The sequence below is a fragment of the Hoplias malabaricus genome, chromosome 15 (assembly GCF_029633855.1).
Source record: "Hoplias malabaricus isolate fHopMal1 chromosome 15, fHopMal1.hap1, whole genome shotgun sequence".
Taxonomy (NCBI): domain Eukaryota; kingdom Metazoa; phylum Chordata; class Actinopteri; order Characiformes; family Erythrinidae; genus Hoplias; species Hoplias malabaricus.
This window is the reverse complement of record NC_089814.1, coordinates 17,478,559-17,503,511: the sequence shown is the minus strand read 5'-3', so window position 1 is coordinate 17,503,511 and position 24,953 is coordinate 17,478,559. Positions and strand designations below refer to the sequence as shown.

The following is a 24,953-nucleotide window of genomic DNA, read 5'->3' as shown; positions in this document are numbered from 1 at the left end:
TGGAATTGGGTACACTACAACCTTTCACTATTATCTGTTCTTCAGCTGGGTTATCTCTCTAATAGCGAGCTTTATTTGCAATGGAATGGAAGTGGCATTGGTACTGATGGGACCTCAGGGTTTTTTTTTTTCTTTCTTTCTTTTTTTTTAAGGAATATCTCAACCATAGAGGAGAGAACAATGATGCAGCAACCCTCTGCCATAATCACTCTCACTTGCTTTGCTAAAATCGAATGCATAGGTAATGAGGGTTCACATCCATGCTGGTCACTCTCTCCGTGCATATTTTTACGCCTGCTGGCTGTGAGGAGGTGCAGGTAGAATCTGGAGACAATGCTCTTTTCAGTATAATCCTGCCTCCGATGCACTATGACTCACTATGTGGTGAAAAAAAACACCCTTCGGTTAATGAGACGTAATCTGGCTCGCGTATGATTACTGCAGGTAATCATGTTCTGTGGAAGGCAGACGAAGTGCTAGAGCATATTCTCAACCTCAGCTGCCTCATTATGCTGCTACAAGGGCATTTGGAAAGGGAGCCTTTCCAACTGGGCCTTATATATCAGTGATCTTTGTCCTTTTACTCGTAATGATCAGTGATTGGCACGAAAGTGAAAAGCCTACACTCTCAATAAAACACTTGCCTTTCTGAGAGATTTTTATAATGCTGTGCAGCGCTGCAGTAGACAGCAGTAGTTAACCCATAATTGGTCTACGAAATACATACAGATTAAGTGCTTTTTCCCCACAAGTCCTTTTACTAACCAATGCTTCTACAGATATGCTCCTATAACTTGTCAGTTACACTAGTCAGTATTAGACAATAACTCACTTTTCTGAGGAAAAGACCATATAGCACTTGGTGCTCTACAAGTCAACATCCAGATTTTAGTGAGCTACCTTAGTTTGCACTAGAGTGCCATCTTTATAAGCAGTGTGACCATACAAAACACTTCCAAATGAAACTTTAAGTGGTGTGACTTATTCTGTATGCTACTTGTGATATCTTGATTTAATAAAAATAATAATAATAAAAAAATAGATAGATAGATAATTATGGGTTGTCCCAAGTTAATATGTTAGTGCTGTCATTTTATATATATATATATATATATAAGACAAGATCTGTTTTCAGATATATGGTGTCTTCCTTAGACATCTTTGTTTGATTATTATGAGCAATATAAAAATTAGTACATTGTTTCACTCATGTTGAATGTATTGTTTGATGCCTGTGTGTTTTGTTTTAATTCACATAGTGTCATTTTAATCAGAACATTTTAGAGGGAGAGTTTCTGATGGGAGATTGTTGTTTAAACGTGAACATGAGCTAACATGGTAAAGGTCTGTATAGATTCCAGGATCCATACCCTCTGTTCTTCTCAGAGTGCTACTGTTCTTGTGTTTATCCTGTGAATCCTGTGTGTTGTTTACTCTCTGCTTTGTTTGCTGTTTTTATTAACATTAAGAAGTTGGGCTATGGTTATTAGCTGAGAGGCATGTCCTCGGTGGTCTGGATCCCATTGTTTGCTCCTTTTAATATTGACCTCAATATTGTTCAGCCATGTATGGATTAGTGTTACAATTCCTCTGGTTGCTCATTCTGTGCGGAGTACTTTTGTCCTGCTCAATGTCATATTAATCCCAGGAAACAACAACTGCACGATGATTACAGAATGCAAACTGCTGGATAATGGCTTGCGCTTTTATTTATTTATTTATTTATTTTCTGGGTAATTGATGGTTATGTAGCTGCCAAGGAGCTGACATTATTACAGCTCTGAATCAACTGCCAGAGCTTTTGAGTGTTGGTGAGAAGCTGTAGATTTGCCTGGGCAGGTTAACCAGCTTGTCCTGCACCAGGTTTCCACTCGGCTGTTGGGGGGGTGATTTATTTCTGCTTTTTATGAGACATTCCCCCGTTTGCTTTTTTTGATCTCTCTTTGCTATTTTTTTTCTTTTATGAGACTGTGGCTTTCAAATGTAATATTTCTGGTTGCCACTGCTGTAGCATATAAAACGTATGAACGAAAGGAATGCTGTCTGCCAAACACTAAATATGTGCTCCATTAGGTAAAAAAGCATTTACGTGTACAAGTGCCCTTGGGGTGCTTGCACCGATTGAAATGCTTTTTTTCCCTCCGTCCCCCACCCCCCACCCCCCACCCTTCCTCACACCCCTTCTTCTTACTCCTTTACCCCTGATGAAGTGTGTGTTTGTTTTTTTTTACCTCCCTCCTCAGTTCTGTTTTTTGGTTTTTTGATTCGGCATCCATGTTTGCCTCAGGATGTCTGTCACAAACTGCAGTCAAACGTTGTGACAATGCCTTTTGTTTTTACTCCCGTGCCTTTTTTATGACCCTCTTTTTTCCTTGTTCTTCCTTTTTTCTGTTCTTTCCCTCAAGGTCTGGCGCACCTGATGTTAAAGAGCCAAGGTATGGGCCCACCCCTCCCTTTCCCTCTCCCTTATTTTCCATTTCTTTTCCTGCTCCGTCCTACCCTTTTTCGCTCGACCCATCCTCTACCCCGAATAACCCCTCTGATTTGCTTTTTCGCCTTGTCTTCCCCCTTCCCCCCACCCTCCCGGTCCCGTTGGTTTGGTGTCCTCTCATTCTCTGCTGTTTGTGTGTCCTTCATGTGCGTCCCACCCTTGTCCTGTCCACTGGCCCAGCCCCAGGACCTGCTCCACTGATGGCCACTGCAGCTGCAGGTAACGCTCTTATGATCTCCCTCTCATGCTGGTTTGGTCCTGCTGTAGGGCAGTCTCATGCTGCCCAGAGAATGACCAGAGCCACACCTCTGTGTCATTCTAGTTGTTTGGCTTTCCGTTATAATTAATTTTTACAAGGGTTCAAACTATTGTGCAATGTCATTTTTTAAATGTGTTTTTATATTTTTGTTTTTGGGATACTATTTTTTATTTATTTATTTATTTTTAAGTGTGATACTTTCTTGATTTTTCTTTAAAATACATGGGAATGAACAAAAACAGCAGCAAAAAAGAAAAATATTTTTTTTTGCCCATTCTTAAAAGACGTGTTCAGGGTGGGACTGTGTACTAATTTGTGTACTTTTCACACTCAGATTTCTGGCAATCTCACACAATCCTGCATTCAATGTTGCATCACTCCCTGAAAGCATGATTACATTCCCCAAAGTGTTGGTGTAAGGAAAGGCATGAAAACACTTGAGTATAGCACATTTATTTAACAAGTTTAGTTTGATCATGCTTCCTGTCAAAAGCAATAACTGAATGCGGCCTGATTCGAGAGCTGTTAACTGACTTGTCAATCTTCATTACTTACAGTGATTACAGGTCTATGTGAGAAAAGCAGAGTTTCATAATTATGCAATTAGTAATGCCTGCCTTATGAAAACCATACAAGGGTGTGTGTCTTCATTAAGATGATAGATGGTGTATGTCGATAGCACAGATCTATAGGTGCTGTATGAGTTCCTTACAGTATGAAATACATATACATTGTTTCAGAAGAGGACACTGATGGTTGAGGATTGAGGTTATTGTTTTAATATTTTCTTCTCGAGAGACAACAGACAACAGAGACAAATTGTTCTATCAGAATTTTAGTTACATATCTTCAATTTGCAAATACCCTTTTAAGTCTAATTAAGTCATGGCACAGAGGTAGACAAATATAGCAGTCTTGCCCAGCGAATCTGTTGTTGCTCTGCTTGTCTAGGTGGAGAATCGAACCCGAGTATGCCACACGCAGTATAGCAGTAGACAGCAACACTATGCAATAGTTTGGTATACATTCATTTTTAGTTCACTTATTTGCGAATTCCCAGGAGTGTTTCCTTTTCTTACAGTTGCAATCAAAATTATTCAACCCCCCATTACAAACTAGGTTTATTAGCAAAATTAAAAAAACTTTCAGCTCTTTGTGACTTACCCATCAAACAAGAACAATATAAAAAGCTCTACACAACATGGCGGCACGGTGGTGCAGCAGGTAGTGTCGCAGTCACACAGCTCCAGGAACCTGGAGGTTGTGGGTTTGATTCCTGCTCCGGGTGACTGTCTCCCCGTGTCCGCGTGGGTTTCCTCCGGGTGCTCTGGTTTCCTCCCACAGTCCAAAAACACACGTTGGTAGGTGGATTGGCGACTCCAAAGTGTCCGTAGGTGTGAGTGAATGTGTGTGTGTCTGTGTTGCCCTGTGAAGGACTGGCGCCCCCTCCAGGGTGTATTCTCGCCTTGCGCCCAATGATTCCAGGTAGGCTCTGGACCCACCGCGACCCTGACTTGGTTAAGCGGTTACAGATACTGAATGAATGAATGAATGCACGATGGCGCAACAAGTAGTGCCGCTGTCACAAAGCTTCAGAGTCCTGCTCCCGGAGAAGTTTGGTGTGTCCTCCCCATGTCACCATGGGTTTCCTCCAGGTGCTCTTCTTTCCTCCCACAGTTCAAAAACACATGTTGGTAGGTGGATTGACGTCTCAAAAATGTCCATAGGTGTGAGTGTGTGAGTGAATGTGAGAGTGTGTGTCTCCCTGTGGAGGACTGTCCCCTTCAGGGCGTGTTCCTACATTGTGCCCAGTGATTCTGAGTAGGTTTCGGACCCACTATGACCCTGAACTGGATAAGTGGTTACAGACAATGAATGAATGAACAAATGCACTAATAAAACAAGTGATTTTTCCAAATTCAACACAAAATGCCCATTTTAATGACTGCTGCATTCTCATAATTATTAAAGCCCTTGAAAGGAATACCTCATAACAGTACACATTTGCAAAGGAGATGTTGTCCCAATCACACCTGATGCAACTAATCAAGGGCTTCACTAGTGGCTCCAAATATGCTTGATAGAGTTTTCCAAAAAGTTAAGAGAAGAGATAATTGTGTTGCACAAACAAGGAAAAGGATACAAAGGCACTGAATGTTCCTAGAGATACAACTGGAAGCATAGATCAGAAGTTGAAATTTAAATTTACACTGGCTGCACTACCTGGATGTGGTCCAAAGAGGACAGTATCACTGACTGCCACCAAATTACTGAGGAGGAAGTTGGTCAGAAATCCTCCAGTGAGAGCATAATACCTGCAATAAGATTTGGAGGCAACAGGTGCATACTAAATGCTGAAGGTCTCCTGGCCCACAACACCAAGATATACACGCCTACTGACCTAAAAGCACAAGAACATTCAGCTCAAACAAGATCAAAACTATATAAATAAGACGTTTTAGGATTCTTTTCTGGGTGGTGTGGAGGAGGAAGAATGAAGCATACACTGAAAGAACACCCTGCCTACACTAAACCATGGTGATGTCTTGTTAATGGTCTGGGGTTTTGCTTCCTCTGGCAATGGAAACCTGCAGCGTGTGGAGGGCAAGATATATTCAATCATTTACCATGAAAACGTAGGAGAATATGTCATGCCTTCTGTGGTAAAGCTGAAGTTTGGGCATCATTGGACTTTCGAGCAAGACCATGAGCCCAAAAAGTCTTATTTTCAGGAGAATTCCTGAAAGATTTGAGTAGCCGTTACAGTTGCCTGACTTGAACCCCATAGAAAGTCTTTGGTGAAATTTGTAGAAGGAGGTTGCAGTTCTCAAAAGCAAGAATGTAAGCTATTTAAATAGTTCTTGTTTAATTGGTTTACTGCAAACAGCTGAAAGTTTCAAAAATGGCAAACAAACCTAATTTGAAATGGGGTGAATTATTTGGACTGCAACTACAGTCATTTTTTAGGTTGGACAAACTTTAAATATCACAGAGTAAAATATCCCTCCAAATGAATCGGAAAGTGTAGCACATTTTGAACATTTCAGATGACATTACGACATGAAACTGCTAAAGCCTTTATCAAGTAATGAGTTTAAAATGTTACTCGACAAAGCTGGACTACATCGTTATAATTTGCTGGAGTTAGTTTGGTTACAACAATGTAAAATATAGCTTTTGCTTCATAACACAAAAAAACCACAATGCCTGATCAAGTTTATAACTATGATATATCACATTCATACAATAAAACATCACACTAGGTTTTAGTTTTTCAAATTTAGGTTTGCGCTTATTTTCTATTCACCTGAATGGATGGGATTCATGCCTCCATTCTGTAAAGGAGAAGTAGTTGTGAAAGAACAAAAGGCATGTCAGTTGATTCTGTTGGTATTAATTATCTCATTATCTCCCTTTACATTAAAATCATTATGAGATTGGTTCTGGTATTTGGTTAATTACACTTCTATCAGATATGTATGGAAAGAGAGTTGATAGAATTTTAAATTGGCCTAACACAGAATCCATTTTTGAATCAGTTATATAGTTTCACATGGTGGGGGAGGGGGACGGAATGTGCCAGTTCCTTTTATAAAGTGTATCAATTTATATTTGAAATGAAAGACTGAAGTTTTAGTATTACATTAGTCGACTGTAGAGTGGAAATGCCTTGAGGAAGCTGACCTTGAAGCTGGTCTGTTCTTTTCTTCTTAGCTTTAGGCATTGATCAAGCTTTTTAAAAGAAAATGGCAGGGTCCTGGGGTCTGCATTTAGCTGTGGCAAAGGCACTGTGGGTGATGGCCAGGGAGATGAAGGCATCAATTCTCGAGAAAGGAGAGGTAGTGTTAATTATTGCAGAAGGAGGAAGGCTTCGACCCAACTGGTGATCAGTTTTGTTAATCACCATAGGGTGGACACTGAATGAAACCACATTATATCATTTGAAAAGACAAAACATAAAAGAGCCTTTCCAGAGGACGACCCAAAAAAATCAAATCAAAAGTGAGTGTGAGAGCGACTTCTCAGCACGACGGCAGTGCTGTGGGGTTTTGGAGCAGAAAACACCACTTCTGTCTTGTGCTATTGCAGAAGACAAAGGGAAAGGGAAACGAATGCAGGCTGGAGCCACTTTAGACCGCTGAAGGGACCGGCTCATTTTTCTCAGCCTGGCCCCTGGCTGTGCTGCCAGATCAAACGCGGCTAGATTGATCAGTCTGAGAGAAACACAGGCTTATTTTTTTTTCTTTTTTACCTGGTCTGTGGTCTTTCTTTGAGTAAAAAATGGAAGGATGTTTTTTTCAGTGCCGTTTTTCCAATATATTGCTATGGTGCCAGGATTTGGTGCGTGTTCACGAAATCAGAAAAAAGAGAAGAAATCTACTGACCTTTTACAAGAGAACTTGCAATAAACACAAATCAAAAAGGCAGGAACAAGTAGTTTTAGCTGAATAATTGATATACCCAGATTCCACTAATCTATAGTTACAATTTGTTAAAGATTTATGTTCTTAAATGCCAGGCCTCCATTCCTCAATCCCATAAGAGTAACATGCCACTTTGTTTTTAAGTTACTGAATAATGCATCTTATATTGTAAACCTTGGAAACTGGAGGTGTTAAATGGTCAGAAGTGATTCTTCCCTGCACGAGAGAGCACTGATAATCAGAAAGCAAATTATTATAATAGACGCTATATTAGTCTGACTTTGTTCCTTGATTAGCTAATTGAATGTGATTAGCAAAAATACATGCATTGCTCAGTGTTGAGACCCCATGTATGCTGAGATTACTCAATAGTGCACTGGTTGAATTTAGTCCCCCCTCCCACTACCATTGAAATGTAAAGCTAACCCCTTTAGTCATGAAGTGCTTTCTCAGCCTGTGCAGCTAAATGTCAGTAATTTGGAAAATCTCTCATCTTTCTGAAGCCTGTGGCAGGCAGTGGTGCCAAGACCATTTACTTCATAGTAATCGTATTAACGTCAGGCAGTCGACTTTTTTTTTTAACTTACATTTACGTTCATTTATTTATTTAGCAGGAGCTTTTAGCCAGAGCCACTTATAAAAGCACACAGAACTGAGAGAAGCACTACTCTATTTTATCTAAAGTTTGTTCGTATCAAAGCAGTCTTTTATGTAAAAGGCACTCTTATTTTATTTATCAAAGTCCTGCATCCTTCCTCATTGTCAGGCTGCCTGTGCCTTCTGCTCTAACCATAACATAACATTGCAATTATAGCGTGACAGGCTAATGTTGAACCCAGGTCGTCCTCATTGTTTTGCACTGCTCTCAGTTGCTAACCCTGACACAAATGTTTACAGCAGAGCAGACATCTAACAAATCATTAAATGATACGTCTGCCTCAGATCGCAAATTACAGAACTGCCAGTACTAAAATGCTGCTCAATTGCACAGTGCACTTAGCCTATTGCTGCCAACTAGGGCTTCATAGAAGTCCAGACTCTTTTAGCATTCTCCATGGCTCCAGCTGAGGTAACACTCTTTATTTTTTTATAAGACATCCACCATTAGCGAGTGCGCAAAAGTGTGAAGCAGTCTGAAATGTGCCTGCAATTACCAGCAGATGAACAAGAGTTTGCCGTCTCCATGTGGACAGCTACAGAACACCTGTCTGATCAATGCATCTTCCCATCCGTCTGTGTGATTATTAACCTGTATATGTAACATGACTCATGTCTATAGCCTCTCTCTCTCTCTCTCTCTCTCTCTCTCTCTCTCTCTCTCTCTCTCTCTATCTATCTATCTATCTATCTCCCCCATATTCTGTCTAGTTCTCTCTCTCGTTATCTCATTGTCTGTCACTCTCTCATGCTGTCTCTCTCTCACTCTTGTTCTTTCTCGGACTCTCTTTCTCTCTTGCTGTCGCTTGCCATTTTTTGTCTTTCTTTCTCATAACAGGTGGATTAGAAGTGAAAACCATTTTCCCTGAAAAAACCCTTGTTTACTCTAGAACCTGGTGGAGCAGTAAAGCCCCTTGAGTCCTAGTGTGACAGTGACCTGTAGGGTGTGTGCACTGCAGAGAGAGCAGCTGCTGGTGCTGATAGGGTGGGCTAGTGAAGGGGAGCTGGCTAACTACAGTGTGTCCCTCCTCCAGTCACACATGCCTCCTTTGCTTGGGAGGGAGCCACACACTTAATTCTAGTGAAGGAATTGGCTGGGAGAAGCAGAATTGTGCAGAAGAAACCACTGTTTCCTTCACAGTTGGATATGTTCATTTTGGGTTACTGATTATATTAGTGATTGGAACTAAACCCTGTGCCTAATTTTATTTAATTTTTTTTATTTTGACATAGTTTTAAAATGCCAGCTGCTCTTTAGATTGTATGAAAATGATTGGATATTTGGACCAGTTGAAATGCCCAAAATGAGTTAAAAATAAATAAAAAAATAAATATAATTAGCTTTAATTTTAAATTAAAACGGACGTCTACGATTCTGGGGAAGAGCCGTTTGTTTCGGTTTCAAAGCTCGGTGTCTTTTAAGGTGGAATGATATGAGATTTAGTGAGAAGAAAATTCAAACTGTTGTTTGAACATGGCTGAAGTGTTACTCATCTGTAAATTTTTATTCATTGCTTGAATTACCACAGAAACTCATTTGTTTGTGCTTTTGAATGTTTGGAGTTCTCTTCGTTGTTTAAAAGCAAGACAGATACCTTAGCTGTGCCTTGAGCAGAGAGAGAGAAAACCTAGCATTCCGGACAGAGACAGCTTGTTTATTTACTCGTTTTCTGACATTGGGGATTCGTTAGACCGGTTTTGAGCATGCTCACATGCTGGAGTACTAGCAAATGACGAGGAAACGTCTTCTGAATTTTGTGACTGAAAACTCTGTGGTATTGGCAGTGTACCACAGAAGTCGGAGGACAATTAAGTAAACAGTTCAGGTTTCTAGCCTTTGGGGTAAACTGCAGCTGTGAAATAAAGCAGATAGGACTTTTCTAAAAAATACAAGTAACCTAGAGATACACGGAAAGCGTAATCCCCAATACTACAAGTAGATAGTTGACATAAGAAAGTAGGGTGGTGTTTAACTTCAATAAATGCATGAGCATCAAAAGATAATTACCACATAAAACATAATATCAATTACCTTTAATTTGAAATACAACATTTTATGAATGAACTTTCATTCAGATTATTATAATTTAGCTAACTATCTAATAATGTTTATTCTATAGCTATATCAATATAAATATTAGAATGTAGCTAGTTATCCAATAACTTTAATTAAAGCTATACTTCAGCCAGTTATATAAAGGCATTCATTCAATATTATATTTCATGTCCATTAATCTACAATATTTTGGATAGTTTACAAACCGGATTCCAAAAAATTTGGGACACTAAACAAATTGTGAAAAAAAAAACTGAATGCAATGATGTGGAGATGGCAAATGTCAATATTTTATTCGTAATAGAACATAGATGACAGATCAAAAGTTTAATCTGAGTAAATGTAACATTTTAAAGGAAAAATATTTTGATTCAAAATTTCACAGTGTCAACAAATCCCAAAAAGGTTGGGACAAGTAGCAATAAGTGTCTGGAAATAGGAAATTGAGCATATAACGAACAACTGGAAGACCAATGAACACTAATTAGGTCAATTGACAACATGATTGGGATAAAAAGAGCTTCTCAGAGTGTCAGTGTCTCTCTGAAGCCAAGATGGTAAGAGGATCACCAATTCCAACATTGTTGCGCAGAAAGATAGTACAGCAATACCAGAATGATGTTACCCAGCGTAAAATAGCAAAAGACTTTTAAGTTATCATCATCAACTGTGCATAACACCATCAAAAGATTCAGAGAATCTGGAACAATTGCTGTGCGTAAGGGTCAAGGCCGTAAAACTCTACTGGATGCTCGTGATCTCCGGGCCCTTAAACGTCACTGCACCTCAAACAGGAATGCCACTGTCAAGGAAATAACAGAATGGGCTCAGGAATACTTCCAGAAAACATTGTCAGTGAACACAATCCACCGTGCCATCCGCCGTTGCCAGCTGAAACTCTACACTGCAAAGAGGAAGCCACTTCTAAGCAAGCTCCACAAGCTCAGACATTTGCACTGGGCCAGGGGTCTTATAAAATGGAGTGTGGCAAAATGGAAGACTGTTCAGTGGTCAGATGTGTCACGATTTGAAGTTCTTTATGGAACACTGGGCCGCCATGTCATCCGGACCAGAGAGGACAAGGATAACCCAAGTTGTTATTAATGCTCCGTTCAGAAGCCTGCATCACTGATGGTATGGGGTTGCATGAGCGCTTGTGGCATGGGCAGCTTGCATGTCTGGAAAGGCACCATTAATGCAGAGAACTATGTTCAGGTTCTAGAACAACATATGCTCCCATCTAGATGTCATCTCTTTCAGGGAAGACCCTGCATTTTTCAACAAGATAATGCCAGACCACATTCTGCAGCAATCACAACATCATGGCTACGTAGGAGAAGGATCCGGGTACTGAAATGGCAGCCTGCAGTCCAGATCTTTCACCTATGGAGAACATTTGGCACATCATAAAGAGGAAGGTGCGACAAAGAAGGCCCAAGACGATTGAACAGTTAGAGGCCTGTATTAGACATGAATGGGAGAGCATTCCTATTTCTAAACTTGAGAAACTGTCTCCTCTGTCCTCAGACGTCTGTTGAGTGTTGTAAGAAGAAGGGGGGATGCCACACAGTGGTAAAAAATGGCCTTGTCCCAACTTTTTGGGGATTTGTTGACGCCATGAAATTTTGAAACAACATATTTTTCCCTTAAAATGATACATTCTCTCAGTTTAAACTTTTGATCTGTGATTTGTGTTCTATTCTGAGTAAAATATTAGATGTTGGCACCTCCACATCATTGCATTCAGTTTTTATTCACAATTTGTTTAGTGTCCCAACTTTTTTGGAATCCGGTTTGTAGATACTTATCTGATATTGTTTATTTACATATATACACTTCAGCTTGATTTACATATATACACTTCAGCTTGATATAGTATTCATTCAAACATATTAAATTATTATCTGATGTCTTTTGTACAAACTACTTTAAATGTACTTTCATCACATACAAGGTGAGGCATGTTCCAAATAGCCCCCTGCCCTCTTCCCTACATTGCTTACTATGTAGCGAAGTATATAGTGAATAGGGCACTGATTAATTTTGAGCACAACCCTATATGTATACCCGGAGCAGCCAGAGCTGTGTAGAGAGATCAAATCAAATCAAATCAAATTTATTTATATAGCGCTTTTCACAACTGATGTTGTCACAAAGCAGCTTCACAGAATTCCAGTAAGACAAAGATTTGACATGAAATGTAAAGACAAATGTAAAACCCTCAAGTGAGCAAGCCAGGGGCGACAGTGGCAAGGAAAAACTCCCCCAGCTGAGGAAGAAACCTTGGGAGGAACCAAGGCTCACAAGGGGTGACCCATCCTCCTCTGGTCAATCTACTGGTGATGATAGTTAGTAGTCCATGAGAACTTCAGTGTAGGGACAGCTTCAAGGCACTTGGTGGTTGCTGGAGCGTGGGCAGCTGGTCTGAAGCGTGGAGGAGGATCTCGACAGTCATCCATCAGTGTCCAGACAGACAGGTGGGCAGTCGTTTACTCGGAAAGATGTAAAGGGATGGAATTAGTTTTGAACTGTTTTGTGTTTGTAAAGTAGAAAATATGAAAATTTCCAGAGTGTGGCTAATGACTCCGGCAGATCTGACTATGACAGCTTTAACTAAAAGGAGAGAACCAGGAGGACACACAGACACGGGAGCATCCTGAAACACTGGCATCCCTCCGCTCCACCGTCAACAAACCTGAGTGATCGCGAGAAGCGGCGGGACGACAGCACCAGCGTCTCAGTATACTATAATTCCCTGTGTCCATGGACCCCCCGGATCTGCCGCCTTTATCTATGGGGGAGCATTAGCTACCAAATGATAAACTAAACAAATGAGTTTTTAGCCTACATTTGAAGATTGCGACTGTGTCTGAGTCCCGAACATTTTTTGGAAGATCATTCCAGAGTTGGGGGGCTTTATAAGAAAAGGCTCTTCCCCCAGCTGAGGCCTTCTGAATTCTGGGAACATTTAAAAATCCAGTATTCTGTGATCTGAGTGAACGTGGAGGCTCATAATAGGAAATTGTATCTTGAAGATATTCAGGAGCAAGCCCATGTAGAGCTTTATATGTTAATAACAAAATTTTGTAGTCAATGCGGAATTTAACAGGCAGCCAATGAAGTGATGATAAAACTGGGCTGATATGTTCAAATTTTCTAGTTTTAGTGAGGACCCTAGCTGCAGCATTTTGAACTAGTTGAAGTTTTCTTAAATTGCTGCTGGTGCATCCTGACAGTAGTGCGTTACAGTAGTCAAGCCTTGAAGTAATAAAGGCATGTACTAATGTTTCTGCGTCCTGGAGGGATAAGGCATTTCTAATCTTAGCAATATTGCGAAGATGTAAAAAAGCTGTCCTAGTGATACTACCTATGTGTTGATCAAATGATAAATCCGGGTCAATTATGACACCAAGATTTTTTGCTGCTGAACCAGGTTTAACTGGAAAGTTAGCTAGATCTAAAATTAAATCTGATAATTTATTTCTTGTCACTTTTGGACCCAAAAGCAGGACCTCTGTTTTGTTGCTGTTTAGAAGGAGGAAGTTACGCAACATCCAGCCTTTCACGTCTTTTACACAGTCCTCTATTTTCTTTAATCTGTGTTTGTCATCGGGCTTGGCTGAAATATACAATTGTGTGTCGTCTGCGTAACAGTGAAAGTTAATGTCATGGTTTCTTATAACTGTGCCTAGCGGTAACATGTATAATGTAAATAATAATGGTCCTAAAATAGAGCCTTGTGGAATTCCAAATCTTACTTTAGAATAATTTGAATTTAGATTGTTTACTTTTACGAATTGATAACGTTCCGTTAAGTAAGATTTGAACCATAATAGGGCTGTCCCTGTGATTCCAACCATGTTTTCTAACCTTTCTATGAGAATATTGTGGTCTATTGTATCGAAGGCTGCGCTTAGGTCAAGAAGCACCAACAGGGATACGTGGCCTTGATCAGAGGCAAGAAGAAGATCATTTGTTATCTTGACTAGAGCTGTCTCTGTACTATGATGTTGCCTGAATCCAGATTGGAATTTTTCATATATATGATTCTTATGTAGATATGAACTAAGTTGTTGGGCCACAGCTCTTTCTAAGATCTTAGACAGAAATGGCAAATTAGAAATAGGCCTGTAATTAGACAGTGTACTAGCATCAAGATTTGGTTTCTTGATCATAGGTTTAATATAACTGCTAGTTTAAAAGCTTTGGGTACATGGCCCAGACTAAGCGATGAGTTTACTATAGTTAAAAGAGGATCAATAATAGCTGGTAGTACTTCTTTGAGCAACTTTGTGGGAATTGCGTCAAGTGTGCAAGTTGTACAGTTTGCGGAGGTGATAATCTTCTCTAGTTCTAATTGTGGGAGTGGGTAAAAGGTTTCAAGTCTTTCTTTTACAGTTATATTATGTTTTATTTCATTCACATCAGGTGGCAGCCAGGATGGATTTGATCCTGTGGCTAGAGTTTGTTGTCTAATATTCTCAATTTTATTATTAAAAAAGTCCATAAAATCTTTACTGGTGAGAGTTGCTGGAATTAGTTGTTCAGAACCTGCTTGATTTTTTGTAATTCTAGAAAACACACTAAACAGTGCTCTCGGATTATTTTTATTATTGGAGATCAGCGAGGCCAGATATGCTGAGCGAGCTTTAGTGAGGGCATTTCTATACTCTATAAGGCTGTCCTTCCAGGCAGAATGAAACACTTCAAGCTTGGTTGATCGCCATTTCCGCTCTAGTTTTCGTAATGTTTGTTTTAAAGTACGGGTCTTATCGTTATACCATGGTGCGAGCTTTTTCTGTCTTATACTTTTATGTTTAAGTGGTGCTACCTTTTCTAAAGTAGATCGACAGGTATTTTCTAGGTAGTCAGTTAGTACATCTAGGTCCATTGGGTCTGATGGAGTTGGAACTGGGGTCGATAGTTCTGGTAGGTTTTCTATAAATTGTAGGGCGGTAGATGGTTTTATTATACGCCTTGTAGAATAGCGAGGGTTCTTACATATATTATGGATAAAACGTAGCTCATATGAAATTAAGTAATGATCGGAGATTGCTGAGGATTGCGGTAAGATATTAATTTTGTCAATGTTAGGACCTAGTGTCAGAACTAAGTCTAAAGTGTGGCTGCAGTAGTGTGTAGGACCTGTTACATTTTGAGTAATATCAATAGAGTCTAAGATTGAGGTAAATGCCTTTTTTAGTGGGTCACTTTCCTTCTCAAAATGGATATTGAAATCTCCTACAATTATAACTTTATGATTGCACACTGCTAGGTTTGTAGCAAAATCGCTGAATCATTTCAGAAATTCTAAGTAAGGCCCTGGTGGTCTGTAAATGTTGCATAATAAAAATGCGTCCTTTTTTGTGACCGGATTTGTAATAATAGTGGAGAGAACCTCAAAAGAAGAAAAGGTGTCACATTGTTTAAGACTAATTTCTAGGGTATTTTGGTAAATTACACATACTCCACCTCCTTTGCCTGATATTCTTGGGCTATGTGCATAATTATAGCCTAGGGGGGTGGCTTCATTTAGTGCTAAATATTCATTTGGTTTAACCCACGTTTCCGTGAGACAGAAAACATTGAATTTATGATCACTTATAATATCATTTACGATGAGTGCTTTTGAGTTTAGCGATCTTATGTTGAGTAACCCAAATTTTAGTCCTGAGGTGTTGCTGCTAGGTGTTGTGTATGATTTAATATTGATTAGGTTGCTGAAACAGGCTGATTTTGTTTTTCTACTTTTACATTTAGTTCGGGGGAAAGACACAGTCTCAATACAGTTGAACCTGGGTGACGCCTCAAGACAGTTCGCAGACGGTCGGTTTAGCCTGTCTGTCTGCAGCCTGGTCCCGGCTCTGGATTGTCAGCAGCTATCTACACTACTCTGCCGACTAACTAAAAGACTATGTGCTATACTGCAAGAAAGTAAGGCAGCACCCTCCCGCGTGGGGTGGATACCATCCCTACCTATAAGACCAGGCTTGCCCTCAAAACGTAACCAATTGTCTATAAAGCCCACTTGATTTTCGGAACACCACTTGGACATCCAGCAGTTTAACGCCCAAAGTCTGCTGTAAGCTTCGTCGCCACGCCGCATTGGTATGGGACCAGAGCAGATTACGGCATCGGACATCGTCTGGGCCAGTTTAATCACCTCTGTAATATTACCCTTAGTTACCTCAGACTGCCGCAGACGAATATCATTGGCCCCTACATGAATGACTACCCTCGAATATCTCCTATTAGCTAACAGTCTAAGGTTGCCACTAATATCCGGCGCTCTGGCTCCCGATAAACAGCTATCAGAGATCAGCCAGAGATCTGGTCAGTACGACTTCTGTAAACTTCACAATACTCATTTTTTTTTTCTGGAACTCCTGCACCTAAAATAAAATAGCTGAAGACTTAAGAGTGAAAAATTTATAGAATTTTATGAGTAGCGATAAAGCTGGTCTCTCTTCAAAATATCTGTGAAGGAGACTCAATGGCATTTTATTTGTGACCACAGTTGATTGTTGATTTGCTGTAGAGGCAAAACAACTTTATGGAAGGAGACCTTTGTAATGAACTCCTGGATAAAGCTCTCCACAAATACTGTACAGTATATAGATAAAGAGAAAACTTTATGAATCTAGTGGTTACTGGTGGTATTTCAACATGAGGTGACCACAGAAATAAAACTCTTCAACTTTCGATGACATTGTCAGGTTATATTTCTGATTAATTTGTACAGTGCTATTGTCTAGATGGCTAGCTTTTAATTTGTCCAGTGAACAAGTCACCATAGTAGTTATCACAAAATAGCCTCCACCCCCAGAGATTCCCCACTACTGTGCTGCATCATGCTATAGTTACTGCTTCTAAGATAGATAAGCTTTCAATCCACTATGTTCACTATCATTTGTGTTGTGTTTTTTTTTTTTACAGTGTGTCTGAATCTACAGCACATTTCCATATTGCATGGTCTTCTTGGCAACCATATGTGCAGCTAGAAATGGTGATGCTGAATTTGGTGATTAGGATAACCACTATTTTACCAGTGCTAAAATTAAGGTATTAAAAGGTAATTTGTCCTCTTTTGCTGTGGCTTTAGTCTCTACTTTTCTGGGAAGGCTTTCCACAGGCAACAGAATATAACAGCGGTGAGAATTTAGTTCAGTCAAAGGGCATAGGTCCCGGATGCTGGACAGTTAGTTTCTGATCACAAAACACACTCAAACTCATCCCAGATAGTTTGGATGGCATTATGTCACTACAGATAATGCATTTCCACTGCTCCTCAGCCCTATGCATTATGTTTTTTTGTTTTTTTTTTACCCCTGTAGTCCATAGTAAACAGAGCATCCTAGTTCATCTAATGCTTTTCTTTGAAGATTATACATGCAGTTTGTGCACAGCTGAATGTGTCCTGTGAGTGATCCTTTAATTAGTGAAATTCACTACTTATAATGCATGCCTACTTATGTTTGTATATATATTCTATCACTATAGGAATATTTACATAGCTGCATGGTGCTAATGGTTTTGTGCCATTGCTTATTGCACCTATTCTGTTCTGAGGCAAAACCTGTTATATAAGTTATAGAAATATGTAATTCAAATTTTACTTGATGTTTTCATGAGTTTTTCAGGCCTCTTCAAAGGTGATCTGAGACCTTTTAGCCAGACATTATACAAATCCCTCCTGGTACATTTCCTCCTAATGCACATGGTCAGTGACTTCAGTGACTGATACAGCTACTTTCATGTAAACACTGACTGGTATAGTTCACTCTTAATTTAAAAGGAAAATGTGTTTTTATTCTAGATACAAGCCATTTGACATGGCCAGGTGTAAACACTGTCAAACTAAAAAAAAAAAAAAAAAGTAAAAAATGGATTTTTGGTTACTTCAGAGATGTGTTATTGGGTTTAACTCCGGGTTCTTGAATCTGTCATGCTGAGATTCAGTGTACGATCAAAACAGCATTATATGATGAGGCTTCTCTTAATTGTCCCCCCGCACTTGGAGCTCCTGTGCATCGTTGAAGAGCTTAATGTGCTGAAACGTCTGCCAGATGAGCTTTCCATATCTCCTCCATTATTCGGCAGAGAGGAATTTAGCAATATTGGCGGTCTACAGTAATGCTTGGGGCTTAATTTAGGGTAATGGCTGAAAATTGATTATATATTAAGCCCATTAAAAGTTATAGCAGATCAATATTCTGTGCTTTTCATTCGGTAACTTCTTGAGTAAAGCAGCTCTTTTTTGTCCTCCTGACTAAATCTGTTGTCATAGTTTGATGGAGTGTTTGAGGATATATAGAGCTCCGTGATTTTAGACAAGGAATTTTATTCTTTTTTTGTGCAAAATGACTACTGGTTATATCTTTTAAGCTTTTGATTAAGACATAAAAAACATCCAATCAACTCTCAGCGATATTTCCCGAGGCCTTTCAGACAGAATTCCTCTCATTTCCTGGTTGTTCTGCCTGCCGGCCAACAATGACACTTCCGTAGTCAGACTTTGCCAAATTAATCTCCCATTCCTTTGAAAAAATATGGTATGTAAATTAGTCATATTTCAATCTTCAGTAATAGAGCTGTTCTGTTTGCTAGCCACTTTCTCATCTCACAAACATATTTACAATACTTGTTGGACTTGGCTGTTTGCTTCTAGGTGCAAAATACCATGTACAATAAGCAAGGTTTTTTTTCTTGTTTGTTTTTTTTTTTTTTTTTTAGTTTTTTTTTTTTTTTTATGAAAAGTGTTTATGATAAATGTTCACTCCATTTCACCCCATTAATTCTTCATAGAGCCCAAGGTAGAGAACAGTTTATTCTACTGATCGTTGTGACACAGGCTTATGCTATTGGATTTAGGCTGCATGGAACAACACCTCAGTGATAATGACCTTATTCTGTCACATTTTGCAATGCATTTCCTGTATAAAGACTTGGTGACAGTGTGACTGAATAATCCACAGATGTGAACAGATTTGCATTAACTCCTGCTCTCACTTTTTCTTTCTTTTTTTTTTTTTTTTACTTTGGGCAAAAGAATGTGTTAACAGTATGTTCTGACTTTGTGATTTTTCTTCTTCTTCCCTTTCTATAGGTGGCCCTGAATCAGGTAAGAATATTTTCTCTCTACCTGCTCCTTTTCTGTTCTTGACTCTTAAGACATGACCCTTCAGAGCGCTTTCAGAACTGGCATGCATGTGTTAGCTCTTGAAATGGACCGATGCAGGAGACCATGGTTAGAATTGGTGTTGATTGGGCATGCAATCAAACATCTTTGGGTGGCGTAAGAGAGGTTTCTAACTTTGATTCAGAACACTTGGTCACATGGTGGGGCTTTTATTGTTCCCCCACAGTTGCCTTCTGTGGCAACAGCAAATGCTTGGTGATGTGAATTGAATTTGATTGAGGGGAGCAAATAATGCTTTTTCCATGGCTGCCTTTACACCAGAGCACTGCTTCAGAGTGGCTTGATGGTGCTCAGAATTGGACAGCACTGCGGCTCCAATTCCAACCGATGGAAATATACTTATTACTTTTTCTGATCACATGTAGATATCTCCATACTGTGGAATTTCCTCACATTTATCTGGAGTCTGATCAGAAAGGTGGATCTTATCCACCTGTTCTTCTCAGCCCACTATCACCAATCTAAAAATACAGAGGATCCTCCCAGCCAGGTGATGAATGACAAAAGCCTTGGGCCAATCCTCTTTGTAAATTACCATTTTAAAGGATTTGACTAAGACCTCAAAGATATGCAGTAGCCATTATTCATGTAGGTCATTATTACTAGAGTGTGAGCTCGCTCTCTATCAAGGGGTTCATAGTATTGACCTCCTTTTCCTATGTTATATTCACTAATATTTTGGGAAAAAAAATTAAAAAGTCTGGCCTGTGATCGTGCATTTAAGTAAAATCCAATGTTAGGAATATATTTCAAGGAAACCCACGTGTATGAAATTAGAGCACATTGAGTTCATAAATAGGCCACAATTCTACATGCTAACTGTATTTTGCGGCATTGAGTTCATGGCTCAAGTTTTGGCCTAATGTACTTTCTGTATAAATGTTTTAAATAATGTTACACTCATCTCCAAGTCCACCCAGTATGTAGGTTTACAATTACTGACTCTAGCCCATCAGCTGAATAATTTATTGGCCACCTTCTTCCCCATCCGTCACTGGAAATTGTGCACCATTTGACCAATTCTGAGCAGGTAATACTTGGTTAGTGGGCCATTCTCTGCACTACATGACCCTGACATGGTAGTGGTATGAACTGTGAGTAGTCTGTCAACCAGAAATATCTACGCAACAATGGTCCTATTGTCTGAATCTAACCACTAATTAATGGTGTCACTTCAGTGAATTCAATGTAGTTCATCTTGCGTACCATGCAAACATCAGAGAACCTTGGTATATATTTCATTTTCAGAATCAGATTATGTTTAGGTTAATGGAGGGGACTGAAATCACACAAGCAATCCAAAAGATTCAAGTCAATATCCAAAGAGAAAATCACACAGTATTCAAAGTTGCAAACCCAAAGTAAAAGAATAATAACCATGTTAAAAAATGAAAAAGCACAATATGCATAATCTGATCAGTAAACTGGGCAGCACGGTGGTGCGGGTAATGTCGATGTCACACAGTTCCTGGGTCCTGGGGTTGTGGGTTTGAGGCCTTCTCCGGGTGACTGTTTTTGAGAAGTTTGGTGTGTTCTCCTTGTGTCCACATGAGTTTTGTTTCTGAATGGAAAAGAAAAACACAGCATAACTGTAAGCTTACAAGTTTAATTTAGAGCAACTTTTTAAGGTGAACTGGGAAATCTGAAAAAGGAACTAAAACCTCAGCCTCATTTTTAATGCAAAGAAAGGTGATTGTAAATAAAACACTGTGTAGGACTGAACGTAGGTCTGAAAAAATGAATGAAACCTGTAATAAAGGCAGGAAATGGATATATTAAATGCTGAAATGTAGTTGTTGTGTTTCAGTGTTTATTCATTCATTCATTCATTCATTATCTGTAACCGCTTATCCAGTTCAGGGTCGCGATGGGTTCAGTGTTTATTGTTTTACATTTTATGTTCAACTAATTTTTCTGCCTTTAAAAATAAATCACTTGAAGCTACAGTTTTTTTAAATAAAAATAATTAAAAAAAGAACACATCTGCACATAGTACTGCATAAAATAGAATCATATAATGTCTTCTAGAGCAGATATAAGTAGATGGAAAGCATATATTTGTGCTTGCTTGTATGTTCATGTCACAAATGGTTACACAGAGGTGACCCTCCCTTTGAAGTAAAGGCATCTATGGTCATTTAGCAGTGAATGAGTGAAAGCTAGAACATTCACAGTCAGGCACTGTGCTTCTTTTCATCAGATCTTTCTTGTCGTGAGCCACCGCACATGTGGGTCACCTATTTTTACTGAAATATCAAGCCCTGTGTTTACTGAGCAAATTCAGCCTTGCAGGCTCTCCTCTGTCTTTACCTGTAGAGCTACTTTACCACTGCTCTATCTCTTTCAGCCCCATGAACACGTACATAGATCAGCCATAACACTAAGACCACCTCCTTGTTTCTACAATTACTATCCATTTTCTCAGCTCCACTGATCATAAAGTAGCACCTTGCAGTTCTATAATGACAGACTGTAGTCTTTCTGTTGCTCTGCATACTTTGTTTACCCCTTTTCACCCTGTTCCTCATTTGTCAGGACCACCCCTGTGTAATTATGTTTTGTGTGGTGTATCATTCTCAGGGCTGCTGTGATGCCAATGTGGTGGTAGTGTGTTAGTGTGTGTTGTGCTGGTATGAATGGATCAGACACAGCAGAGATGCTGGAATTTTTTTTTAAATCCATCAGTGTTACCAATGGACTCCGAAGAGTTCTCCAGCTAAAAGTGTCTGCTGGGCAGGGTCCAGTGTCCTTTGATAAAGGACTAGAGGACGATCAACAAAAACTGTACAGATGCGCTACTACCAATGACTTTACATGTGGTGACTTTTGTGTGGTTTGTGTGTCTAATAATAAGTGAGTGGACAGTGTTTAAAAACACCAGCAGCACTGCTGTGTCTGATCCACTTGAACCAACATAACACACACTAACACCACCATTCCATGTCAGTGTCACTGCAGCGCTGAGAATGATCCATAATAATCATAATGTTATGGCTGACTGGAGTTTGTGTGTGTGTATATTTGGAAGGTTATGGTGGGAAATAAGCAGGCATGGGGAGAGTTGGGGGGAGGGCCTTATCATCATTCAATTCGACTGGAATAATGAAAGGAGAACTTTGTTTTTAATTAAAGTCAGACCTTTGGGCATGATTACGGCTGTAGTGATTAATCACTTCTCTGGTCCACTGCAGGGGCTGCGCAGGTTTGGCCTCAGTCTCTCTGTGCCAGTGTATCAGAGATGAGCCAGTGGAGCACAGCACGGGCTCATTCTGCACAGGTGCTGCTGTGGGACTGGACAGTGGTTCTTTAAAGAAATGATGTGGGGAAAAATCCATTTTACACAGTTCCACTTATGTACATGGTGCACAATTAAAGTTTCTTTAATTTAGTACTGGAGCTTCACATCTGATGTTGATGACATTAGTTTTACCTGTAAACACATCCCAAACCCAGTAAAACAGCGTCCAGGTTCAGGCTTCATTAAGGTAGCCCAGAATTACTGATGTTATTTAGAGGACGATGTATCTGTGCACAGGAAAAATAAGAAAACCTCACAGTGTAGCTGGAAGCTGCGGTCAGCCGCATGAAGGTATATTACATTAGATAGATTATGTTCGCTTATATATATAAATACACACATCAAAAGAAATAAAGCCACATAAATGCTGCCTAACTCTAACTATTTATTGAGACAAATTTGTCATGATTTATAACTTCACTTGCCAAGAAACCATTTTATCTTCTTAAATATAATGATTAAGGGCTTCTGCATGGTTAATGGAATCTGCTCCTTCTACCTTTTAAGAATAATTTTGTATAACACCACTGAGGGATTCACTATTGTTATAAGTCAGTATGTTTTCAGTACTTTGTAGAGCGTGGGGTTAGAGTTTCTGTAATGTTTTGATATTTTTTATTTTTTTGGAACAGTTTATCACAATGAAAAGGTCAGCAGCGTAGGGGAATAGAGCCGTGTGTCTGAATCAGCAGAGTCATGCAGAATCAGCACAAGCGCATTTGAACTATCTACAGTCTCTCCTGATGAATGCAGGTCAAATGTTTAACTGTGCTCCTCCCCTGGCTTTGGCCCATTTATTTTAACTGCTGTAAAAGAAAGTAAGCATACTGGTAGCAGAGATTTTTTGACATGCGGAGTGCTATAAAGCTTATTTTTCCCAGGCCGTCACACAGCGTCCATTTGTTCTCACACACAGACAGACACACACACACACACACGCACACAGACATACACCCAGACACTCAGTCACTAATGACTAATAACCCAGGCCCAAAACTAAGCTAATTCTTAATCCTGTGAATGTATTATGGCTTTGAAATGAGCTTAAAAAGAGCATATTGTGTCCTTCACATGGCCTTGGCATTAGAGGGATGGAAAGAAAAGAGCAGGAGGGAAAAAGCACATCATGATTTTTATAAGTGCTTGTTTTGCAGACAGCTTTTTATTTGCTGGCATGCAGCACCCACCCCCCCCTTCTCCAACAATCTCACCACTTATGCTCACTTTCCCATCTTCCTTTATTTCTTCCTCAGTCCTTTTTCCTCTCTCTCCCTTTCCCTATCTTTGTCTCTTTCTCTTTCCCTCTCTCTCTCTGTCCTCTCACTCTGATTCTATATCTCTTTCCCCCACCTCCATCTACAGTGGTGGGTAACTGACACAGCCATGCTCATTTACCATAATCTGATTGTGCACATTTTTTTTTTTTTTTTGGAAGTATGCAGCTGCCTCCCTCTGTTGGTGAGATCATATCACAATGGTGAATATCACAAAGGCACAATCCGTTTACCACTATGCACTCAGCCACCTGAGATATATGATTTGTTTTTTAAGGGCACCGTGGGTCCTTGATTGTAATGTAATCCGCCTCATTTACAAACTGAACACGGTTAACAATTGTACACAAAATCCCCCCATGTTTACCTGTCTGGAAGGCAGCCTCTAAACCCTGGGCTCTAGGTTGTTGTGGTGCTTGCATCTGTCTGCATCTTTAATGTGTATTAATAAATTTGCGTACTTCCCTCAAGCCTTTTGGAGTGCCTGCCTCTCAGCAGTCGGAGCAGAAGTTGCCAGCAAGGTCACAACTCACAACCGTTGTGGGGTCTAATCTACAAAGCCTAGCAATTTCATATAAACCTGAATGTCACCAGACCCAGTGCTTGGTAGGCTTCTGACCTTGGAGAACATTTTATGTGTGTGTGTGTGTGTGTTTATCCATCTATGTCTCTATGTGTGTGGCCACACTTTTGGTGGCCACACACCTTTCCTGTCAAATCAAAACATTGTTACTGCCTTTTATTTATTTTTATACATTTTAAAAATGCACGTGTGTGTGTGTGTGTGTGTGTGTGTGTGAATATATATCTTGGGTTTACCACTTTGTTCCACATGTTCTTGTTGTGATACCATTTTGGCAGTGGTCTAGAGGGCCATTAACCCTAACCCTAAACCCAAAAAACTAGATAGAGCTTGTGAAAGATACCCAGTGGCTTTTTCCACTTCTCTCTGGCTTATGAATCAGTGTGCCAGAAGCTATAGTTTTGATATCAAACAGTCGTCAGGCCTGCATTCTAATTGAGGGTCTGTTTCAGATCTACAAGGAGCTCATTTGTACTGAACCAACCCTTTTTTCACTTAATTGTAATTTCAGCCTTTATTAAACATCCCCTATAAATCTATAGATTCAACTTGTTGACTACTTGTTTCCATAGTTGCTGTTGCTTTGGATATTGTTATTTGGCAATATATATATATATATATATATATATATATATATATATATATATATATATATATATATATATATGAATCATCACTATTGTGTCCTTTATTATGATGCTTCTTTGCCATT

General features: G+C 39.6%; 1 protein-coding gene across 5 annotated transcripts in view; it reads left to right on the top strand.

Moving 5' to 3' along the window:
• Positions 1-24,953, top strand: part of nrxn2a (neurexin 2a) — a 416,827-nt gene that overhangs the window by 99,053 nt on the left and 292,821 nt on the right. For 4 of the 5 annotated variants that reach the window (XM_066645188.1, XM_066645191.1, XM_066645190.1 and 1 more), the window contains exons 4-6: positions 2,406-2,435; positions 2,672-2,710; positions 18,994-19,008. In XM_066645188.1, coding sequence (XP_066501285.1) covers positions 2,406-2,435; positions 2,672-2,710; positions 18,994-19,008 — 84 coding nt within the window. The remainder of the gene's footprint in view (positions 1-2,405; positions 2,436-2,671; positions 2,711-18,993; positions 19,009-24,953) is intronic. The other variant, XM_066645189.1, reaches the window with a different exon arrangement.